At 56.1% G+C, this 10,270-nt stretch overlaps 1 protein-coding gene across 1 annotated transcript in view; it reads left to right on the top strand.

The window, feature by feature from the left end:
* Positions 1-216: 216 nt before the first annotated feature.
* The window catches only part of MDGA2 (MAM domain containing glycosylphosphatidylinositol anchor 2), a 390,338-nt gene continuing 380,284 nt past the window's right edge, over positions 217-10,270 (top strand). The window contains exon 1 of the mRNA XM_082000249.1: positions 217-423. Coding sequence (XP_081856375.1) covers positions 351-423 — 73 coding nt within the window. The 5' untranslated portion in view covers positions 217-350. The remainder of the gene's footprint in view (positions 424-10,270) is intronic.

The raw sequence follows: 10,270 nt of genomic DNA, 5'->3' as shown, positions 1-10,270 counted from the left end.
GGGGCGCAGGCGGCTGCGGCGGCCCCGCGCGGCGCTCGGCGGCCCCGGGAGGCGGCGGCGGCGGCGGCCGGTGCCCTGAGGGGTCTGCCGCGGGGAGGGGGGCTCGCCCCGCGCCGCTCCGCGCCGCTCCGCGCCGCCCGCTGCGCAGGAGGAGGAGGAGGCGGAGGCGGCGGCGGAGGAGGAGGAGAAGGAGGAGGAGGACCGGAGCGGTGCCCGCCGCCTGCCCCCGCCGCCCTGCCTGCGCGGGCGTTGCGCGGCTCGGCCGCAGCGGAGCGCGGGGCTCCGGCGGGCGCTGCGCTGCCTCCCCCCGCGCCCCCGCCCGGGCTGGATATGTGGATGCTCACGTGAAGATGGATGTAGCGATCGGGCTGCTGGGGCTGCTGACGGTTCTGCTGGAGGGCAGCTCCGGGCAGGGGGTGTACGGTGAGTCCGGGGCGCGGCGTGACCTTGTCGCGACTGTCGCCGGGGCGGGAGGCGAGGGAAGGGGACGGGGTGGGGGGTGTCCTCCTCCGCGTCCGCGGGGGGCGGCGGAGGCAGCGCCGTTGCCATGAGACGCTGACACTGCGCGGCGAAAACGGGGAGGGGGCGCGGGGGGGCTCCGGCCGGTCCCGGCCCCGACTGGCCGCTGTCGCGGCGCGGGCGGGCGCCGCCGCGATGGAGCTTCTCCGCGCCCCGCGGAGCGCCGCGAGGCTGCCCGCGTCCGCCGCACTTGTTAGCAGCGGCGCTGCCCCTCCGCCCGCCCGCGACCGCGGAGCGAGGGGCGGGGGCGAGCCGCAAACTTCCCGGTGCTCCGCCGGGGGCGCGCAGTCCCCGCGGCCGAGCGGCGCGAGCGGCTCCGCGGGCGGGCGCGCAGGGGAGCGCCCCGCTTCCCCGGCCTCCCCCCGGCGGTGACTTGCAAATCGCCGCCGCGGAGCGGGGCGGCCGGGGCCGAGCCGGCGGCATCCCCTGACCCGCTTTCGGCACCCGGGTCCCGGGCGGCTGCGCGGGGCCCGGCGCTGGGGTCGCGGGTCTTGTTGCTCTCCCGCGCCCCAAGTTGGCCCCGTTTCGGCGAAGCCCGGAGCCAGGCAGCGGGGAGAGCCGGGCGCTCCGCCGGAGCGCGGTGCTGCGCGGCCGGGACGCCACCGGTGCGCTGGCCCCGGCCCCGGCGGCGCCCCGGTCCCACGGATGCCCCGGCGGTGCCCCGGGGATGCCCGGCCGGGCCCGGCTGTGGGGGGGTTTCGTTACGCGGCGGCCGTGCGGTGCTGGAGGGAGCGCTGGCTCCGGTACGGGGGGGTTGAGGAGACTTCGTGAATTTGCCAGTAAATGCTCCGTTTGACATCGGCTCCTCAAGCCCCTGCGCTTGTTTCGGCACGGAAATATTTGCTTCCCACCAGCAAGGCAGCCCCGGCTAAAGATGTACCCGCCTTTTTTTTATTTATTTTTAATTTTGCAACATTCAGTGTAATTGAAAATGTCTGAGGGGCTCTGCTCGCAGAGGCTGCATTGCTAACGTGCAGATCTCAGCGCCGGGGCTCTCTGCCTTCCCCGACACACAGGCAGATATTGTTGGATGCGCTGGAATAGCGACTGCTGTCATGAATAGGAGAGGGCTTGTTCTGGCAGAGCGTGTTTTGTGGGGGCCTACAGGAAAGGGAGCTTTTGCCCTAGGCTGAACGCCGGCATCGATGCACAGGCGATGTCACATGCAGATCTGGAGTAAGACTTTTGTTTGACAATGATGCGTTTTCGTCCTGTAAAATGTAACCCCTTGTTTAGGTTAAGGATGATGGGTGAAGGGCTGGTGAGAATAAGGGGGGAGCGGTGTGAAGTCAGTCGTATGTGGCTGCACTATATTTGAAACTCGTTTCATGTGAATTTGTCTTTCTTCATTGACTCCTGAACGTTGGTTTGAGAAAGCAGACAGAGCTTTGCCAAAAAAAGCCAGCCAGCCCAATCCTCCCGGCAGCCTGGGAGATCCCGCTCTGTGCACCAGGGCCATTTTGAGAAAGGAGGTTTTGAAGGTAGTGCCCTGGGTTATGTTAGCAAAAGCAAGCACCAGCCTGGGAGAGGGAGCCCGCTTAAGTCCTTGTTGCTTTGGAAAAATAGGCTTGTGGGATTTGAGCAACTTTTTTGTCCCTTATTGAAGATTTTAGGATCCCCACAGCTCTGCTTCCAAGAGTGGAGCAGTTAGGAAGCTGTCCCGCTGACTTAACCCCCCTGTTCCCCGCTTCTGTGCCAACAATCTGAAATGCTGATGTCTCTTCTGAGAGCGGGCAGAGCCCCAGCAGCCTCTGCTGTAGTGAAGGTGCCGGGTGCTGCTCCGCTTCGCCAGGCGAAGGAGTGTGCAACCATGCCTGGCCGTCCTCCTCGTGCCCGGCCTCTCTCCAGCCCTGCCTGAAGAACCTGCTGCTTTGGCAGGTCACTCAGACCTGGAACTCGGGTGCCGTCTGTCACCCTGACTTCTCCCCAGTTCCTCCCGCTGAGGCCATGTCGCATTCGCAGGAGGACCTGTGGCCCCAGGACAGGCTCTCACTCCTCATGTGCACTGCCCGAGCTCCACCTGGCTGCTCTCCGGCACTGCCTGCCTGCCTGCCTGCCTGCCGCCAATGCTCGTCTCTGACCGCGCAGAAGGTGTGGAGAAGGACCACTCAGCTCTGCCCTGAGCGGGCGCGGCGCCTGGCATGGCAGCCTGCATGTCCACCCAGAACAGCAGTACTTGAGACCTCTTTTGGTGCCCTTAAACACAAAATAAATGGCCCACGTTTGCTTATTCCTAGTTCATACAAAAACGCAAATTCATGTCCGATGACGTCTGCCTATACCTCTCACCGTTAACTTTCCTCTGTTGCTTCTGAATAGTAAAGCTCTGGTTAAGAAGGCGGTTGCTCGTACAGCTGAACCTAAGAGGGAACTGAGACACCGACACAGGGAACAGTTTCCCAAGGTTGAAGAGCGGGTCCATGATGGAGCCAGGGCACGTCTGTGGATGGAGCCCTGTGCCCACCGTCCCCTGCTCTGTGCTGCACGCTGCTTCTACAGGGGATGAGAGCAGAGCTAAAATCCTCAGCAAGACATACAGTTCCTCAGCTCTGCTTTGCCCAGCTTGTTTTCTTGGGGAAATAATCGTTAGAAAAACTCAAATGCTGTATGCACTTTCCCTTCTGTTTAAATTATGCATGACTTGCATGGTTAATAAAGCAGAAAACGTAGGTATTCAGAATATGATGGTTATCCTCTCGCCGAACTTCAAGTTACAAGAGAAGAAATGGCTAAATGAGAAGGCCAATGTGGGCATGGAGTGTTTTTAAGTGGTGGCTCATCAAAACGTTGGACTTTGGTGAGGGCGGAGAGCGGATTTCCCCGTCCGTTTCCCGGTGTCAAACTGCCCTGGCTGGGAGGCTTGCTGGGGACCCGGGGTTCAGGCGCTGAGCTGCGCAGTGTCCGCGAGGTCCCACCGTGTGCCCTGCGGAGCGAGGAAACGATGCCTGGAAACGAGCCTGAAGAGCCGGAGCCCTGCCACCGCCTCCTGGGGGGCGCGGAGGGGTGCCCAGGGAGCAGGGGGGACCTGGTGGTGGGAGAACCGCAGGGAGTGATTGCTCCGGTGTTAGAGCTGACACTTTCTGACTCTGGGAAGCTGTTTCCAAAACATCCAAGTTGCCACAGTGACTGGGAGCGGCTGCGGTACCCGCAGGGTGAGGTGCAGCTGCACGCCATGGGGGTGTCGCACATGAGGAGCTGCAGCCCCCTCCGGCACCCGGAGCAGCCCCCCTCTGCGACACTATTTCCCTGGGGTCACTGGGGCATGTTTTACCCACTCCTCGCAGAGCTTTTAGTTATTTTCCCGTGACTTCAGCTGGAAATAAACAGGGCAGCTGCTGGGGACAAGTTTTTCATATATGTGAACACCGTCCCAGGGAAAAGTGTGTGTGTGCGACAGTCATCCCTCTGTGCACCCACACACTGTGCTTCATACCAACTCCCGTAATGAAAAGTGCTCAACATCCCAGCCGCAGGTGCGGATGACGTTAGGATGGCTATAAACACCTCCTGAAAGTAAGTGATCGCAAATGTGATGAGCTGTGCCCACCCATGCCAGAGTCTCCCCAGGGCTCTGCAAAGTGTTGAGAGATGCAACCGTAGCAAAGGGAATGACCGGGCTTTCTGTTGCTGGTGTAAAGTGATGTGGAAACATAGGTATTTATTGTACTAAATGTCAGCGAGGTTGTCCTTGTTCCTCGTGCCAAGCATAAAATGTTACCCCACAGACTTAATTTTTATCACAGTTGTACGTTTTATAAAGAAGCAGGTATGGAAATGGGGAGCCCAAAACCTTTCCACCCCACATGGCAACTTGACCGGGGTCTGGTGAAGGGCTTTGTGTCCCCGGGGAGGTGGAGCAGGGTCACACAGTGTTGAGAAAGATCTTCTGGCACCTCCGGCTGTCTCTTGATAACGATGATGATGATTTTGTGGTTCGCTCGGCTCCCCGGGAGGATTAATGACTGCTGGCTTCGGAACTGAGAGCGTCTGCGTACCGCTGCTGACCTGGCCTTTCTCTAACGCTTGCCCTGGTCGAACAAGTGGATTGGAAGGATGAAAGGAGGGAGGGAGGGGAAAAAACCCCACGCAGGCATTTCCGCGGCGCTGGTCGCCTCGTCCGGGTGTGAATGCGGGCGTTGTGTGGGCCGGTTTAACCCCGCACAATTTGGGACATTGTGCGAGGGAAGCGCTGCGGCCCCGGGAACAGGGGAGGAATTATGCGGTGCCGCAGGGGCCGGCGTTTCTGAGCAGCTGTGTGCTCCTCCGTCGCCTGCTCCAGGAGGTTTTGCAGGAGCCAACTGATTCATTGAGAGCTTTAACTCTTAACTGAGCCCCGGAGAGGGATCTCCTCCTCCCTCTCATGCCGCAGATGTTTACACTGGGATTTCGGCAGTGGTCTGAGATGAACTTCAGCTTCAGCAGCTAAACCTGGGAGCACGCAGAGGCGGGGAAGGAGCCGTCGTGCCTCTTGCGGACAGGCAAGCGGTTGGGATCGACTCTGCTCCCGCAGTTCTTAGTGGTGCCATAGGTAAGGGGCTGCGCAGCACCCAGTGTCGTGGGGGCGAGGGCGTCCGGCATCTGGGTGCGCTGGTCTGTGCGTTCGGGGGGCTGGTTTTGCCCTGGGGTGCAACAGTTTGGGGTCAAGGGGTGCAAATGGCCAGAGTCAAATTGTAAAAATGCACAGTAGTAAATGTGTGGGAGAAGATCATCAACAGAGTTTAAACCTGACTCTGGGTTTATGCAGAAACAGCCATCAGGTTTCGCATGTCCTGGGACGTGTGCGACAGCGCAGAACAATCCTCCTGGCATGCAGCGAGTTGCCTCCGTGCTGCGCTGGACGGCATCGCAGCACGTCTCATCCTCCCAGGAGCACCTGATGCTCTTTGCATCTGTGGTCAAAATGTTGCCTTTGACTCTGTGTGAGGGAGATTTGGGGGAAACCTGGTGGCAAGGAAGCAGTCTTTCAACAAATGAAGTAAAAGCTCTCCTGGCTCAGAAGAGCAAAATCCAGTTTAGTCAAAATCAGTCGGAGGGCTGGGGAGGAAGGAAACATGAATGATTAAAGCTCAGTTCTGTCTTCTAGCATCCTCAAATATTTTCTTGGACCTCCTTTGGTGAAGGGATGATCTGCTCCCTGCACGCATTGCAGTGCCAGCCTATACATGCATGCACATATATGTATACCCTTGTAGGGCAGTGGGTCTTCTGCAGTATCAACCCTTCCTCCAGCAGAAAAAAACCCTTTTGGATGGGAGGCACCCAGCCATGGGCCACGTGGGAAGCAAGTGCCAGCGGGGAGGATGCTCCCTGCCTCCCCGTGCCGGTGCCAGGACACCGTCACTCCCCCTGGCTCGGATGGGCTCAGGGCCATAAGTTGTTTCTTAAACCATGTTTCTTAAAGCTGGCAAAGACTCTTGTTTTTGAGAAAGAGGTTTTTGAGAGCGGCTGTCCGAGGAAGGGCAGCTCCATTGGTCCCCACGACCTGGGTCTGACCTGGTGCACGTGTTTGGTGTTTGCAGGGCTGCCACTCCCATCACTGCTGGAAGAGCTCCCTTGCAGCCACGCCGAGTCCCCACGACTGGCTCCCCCTTAGGTCCTCCGGTTTATCTTTTTATAGATCCTCTCTTCAATTTTGAGTTATGTCTGGATCTGGCTGAATTATTTCCTGCCATCTCCATAAATAATGGCCTTGCTAAATACAGCTGAAAATGGAGGGAAGTTGGTTTGCTATTCTCAGACAGATTTTGAAGCCTGGCTCTTCTGGAAGGATGACTTTCTTTCAAGACGTGGTGGCTGCCTGGGAGCAGACCAGTGGCCCAGCCTGGGAGATACCTCCTTCCATGAGTGCTTCTTGCATCTATGAAAGATGAAGGACCAAGCCGTTGCCTTGATCATCCTTAGAGGCCCACACTGCTCTTGGCAGCATTTAGCTTGATTTTGATGTTCATTTGCCCTGATTGCTTGTTGCCAGCATATTTGGGAGGTTTGGTACCAGGGATGTTTGTGATCTGGAAAACAGGTCTTGTGAGGAGGGACTAGAGGAGCTCCATGCATTAAGGTGGTTAAGACTGGCTGAGGTAGTTAAAGAAGGAGATAAATGTATGTTATAATTACCTGAGGAAGGCAGAGGCAGGCAGTGGTGAAGTGCTAGCTTCAAGCAGCCACCTAAGGTGTTAGAGGAGCCAAGAGCAATCATCTGAAGTTACCAAAGCCCACAGTGGAAATAAAGATGAGTTTTTTTAACAGCTGGGGTAATTAGCTGTTTGAGCAGCTCACCGAGAGATATGCCGGACTCCCTGTTGTCGAACGTCTTTGATATACAATCAAATGTTGCTTCTTAATTTGGTGAGCTCAATACGGGTAGGGAGTGCTATGGCTCGTGGATGTGTGGGAGGTCAACCCAGATGAGACCTACTCTCTCTCCTGGCCTCAAGCTCTAGGAAGCAGTTAATCTATTTTTAATATATCAAAGCAGTGATCAGAGTAATATATGTTACTTAGCAAATGGTCTGGACTTTAACTGTGTTATTAATACATTACATGATTAAAACACTGTGTATGAAATATGCTGGTAGGTAACCCTCTACCTCTACCAGGTAACAGGTAGGTAGCATGGGAAGGGAGGAGGAGATGAGATCAAGGGACCGAAAGGTCCCTGCCAGTCCTCTGTGTGTCTTGGTGCATGTCTAACATCTGCAGCGTCACTTTCCATGGGCTTTCTGGTGTGTATAGCACACGCCTTGTTCCAGCTGTGGTAGGCACTGCGCCGGAGTTCACAGCCAGCTTTTTGGCAGGCAGCCTCTGAGTGCCAATGTGTCCAAGTCCTGTTGGCTTTGAAGTGAGAGTGGTGTGCAGGTACCCCTGGGAATGGGGCTCCGGGGGCTCTGGAGGCGCTGGGGCAAGGGCTGCTGTGCTCAGAAACACAGGGGCTGGGCAGAGTCTCTCCAAGCGCTGGCTACTCTGCCGGAGCCACGTCGTTGAGCTTCATGGCACTGGCAAACCAAGAAATCCCACTGCCCGAGCAGTTTTGTAACTTGGGAATGTGTTTTTGTGACTAGATGAAATAGCTGGTTATCCCTCACATGCTGTAGGACTGCCGTCGCTGCAGAGCTGACAAGCTGGGGAGCTGAGGGACCGCTGGGGCCAGGGCTGGGGCAACATGGCCTCAGAGCATGAGGAGCTGGGTGGAGGAGGGTGCCAGGCATGGGACACCCCATGCTAGGAGCGTACAAGGAGCAGAAGGTGATGCAGCCCTCGGTGAGCGGGCATCTCTACGCCTTGCTGCAAAATGCTTACTTTGACCCTCAGCATCACCAGCCTGACTATTACCGACGACATGGGAGCAGCGCTGGATGAAAGCCACCTGGAAGGTGAGGTAGAAGAGCAAGATCAACCCTGGGGCCATGCTGGTGGCTGTGCACAGCTGGGCTGGAGGGGAAGCAGGTCCTGGGGGTTAGGGAGGCGGTGTCCCCTCTTAATGGCATTGCAGGGGGACTGCAGTGGGGTGGGAGGGACCTCCTCTGGCACCAGTAAAGCTCTTCAGAGGCATGCCGCCTGGCATGGCCATGGCTTTGGCTTAGGGAGGAGCCACATCCTTTCCTTGTCCACTTTTCTTCTCTGGCTCCTTTCACATTTCATCCAAGGTGGATTTCAAGTACGAAAAGATAATTATTTAAAAAACCCGAAACAACCAAAACTGGAATTGCTGGGCAAGCAAGTGCAAGCTGTATCTCAACGTGCACTTCTCTCTTGAGCCTGTTAGCAGTACACATCCCTGCTAGCAGTAATGTTTTCTCTCATTGTCTCGGAAGCGGTAAGTGCCAACGGAGGAGGGAAGGGAAACGGGGGCGGGAATGGTGGAGCAGGGAGGGCAACGTGACACCCAGCCGGGGTGTGACGGATGTGATGTGGTGTGATCCTCCAGCCCCTGCGCTGCTCCCCTGGCTTGTACCAGCTGGCAACCGGCAATTTTTCATGAAGGAATAATTCAAGAAGATAGCTGTAATTTTGGGGTAAAGAAAACACTCTACTGCTGCCTTTTTTGTGCTTTTTAGATTTCCTCTAGCCCTTCCAGTGCTCTTCAAAGATGCTGTGATGAAGAACTCCTTCCCGCTGCCCACCCTATGGGAGGCCCTCCCAAAGGTCCCCCAGATCTGCCTGGCACTCAGCACTGGTACCTTGGGGTGTCCCTGGGCTGGAAACACAGCCAGCTGTGGGCTCATAAAAAGCCAGTATTTTGGGTTAAGTAAAAACACCCATCAGGTACAGGTACGAGCTTCCTTGGTCCGAAGCCCCAGCTGTGTCTTTGCTGTGGGATAGCTCTGGAACCGGGACATCCCAGACTGTGGATGAGCCCAGGCACCCCAAACGTCCAAGTATCCCATGTCAGAACATGGTAATGGGCTCTTGAGGGCTGTTTGCATGACAAGGGACACATTGGCACTCATGGGTTCACTGAGTCAATTTTGGATTTCATCTTTGGATGCTTTTGTCATGTGGTTGGCTGGTACTTGTTTGCAGAACTGTGTGACAGCTGTAATCATTTTCAGCTCGTGACACACTTTATTATAAATGGATGTGTCTGCACAATACTTCAGCACTTGAACGTTTGGGGAGGAAAGGTGGGTCATTAAATTGTGTGGAGGTGCCTCTGTCACGCACCTCACTCTTCTCACATAGCTTGTACCTAAGGTGTACCCCAACACACTGCAGCATCATGTATCCCTCTGCACCACACAAGCAAGCGGCCTCATAAGTCATCCTGCTTTTCCATGGCACCCAGCCCCATCGAGGGTGGTTCCTGCAGCTTGTGAGGTGGGAAGGATGCTGCAAGAAGTACCCAGAGAGCTGATCTGCAGTTCCTATGAGCTTGCTTGTGACTGCAGGTTTAGGTGCGAGCTGCCTGCGGCTTTGGTGTGGCTGGGTGCAGGCTGTGTGGCAAACGCGGGAGTCCGGCGTGGCTGTATCCCGACTGTTGGTGCGGGCTTGCACAAAGCTCGGGGTCACTGCTGCTGTTTGCAAGGCATTGCCTTGCTTTGTCGTATCTGCACTGCATGGAAATAACCTGGGCAATGTAGTTAAATTAATGAGTCTCTGTGTGAGGATAGTTTCCTAGAAGAGCACAGTTTCCATGAAAAATTATTAAAATGACCAAATTTTTTTATGGCTCATAATTTTTTAAATAATTTGCTATCCCAATAATTGAGAAAAATGGTTTTGTGGATTATACCCACCGTGGGAATTACAAAGTCACTGGGACCACCAGGAGGATAGGAGGAGAGGGTAGCGTTTAGCATGCCGATTGTCAAGGCTGTAATTATATGCTAAAAGGTATTTGTGGCCGGTGAGACTTTTCCTTTCAGTGCTGGTCGGGAGGACTTTGTAAAGGTGAGAGGAGCTTTGGTGCTGTGCTGGGAAGAAGACCTGGGGAGCCTGCCCACAGCCACCGACCAACGTTGGTGCTTCTCCATCACTGGCAGAGGTGCCCTGTGGGGATGGGTGGATACGTGCCGTCTGTATGCGGCTTATGGACAGCCTCCTACGGCCTTTAGCATCTCCATCATCTTCCCTGGGCAGTGGGAGAGTCTGGGTCTAACCTTGTGCCAAGGGCCTTGTTATGCAGCACTGGTGTCTGTTTTAAAGCGAGCCTTTCTGATTTGGTGAAGATAAAAGCTAACTGTCCTTGATGCACCAGCCTAGGAGCTTTCAGTCCTCTGGAGATAGCCAGAAAAGCTGTGCCGTCATCTTGAAC

The sequence above is a fragment of the Phaethon aethereus genome (genome assembly GCF_964289735.1).
Source record: "Phaethon aethereus genome assembly, chromosome: 5".
In the NCBI taxonomy this organism is placed as follows: domain Eukaryota; kingdom Metazoa; phylum Chordata; class Aves; order Phaethontiformes; family Phaethontidae; genus Phaethon; species Phaethon aethereus.
Note: the sequence above shows the minus strand (reverse complement) of the source record. Positions and strands in the feature narration are given on the sequence as shown.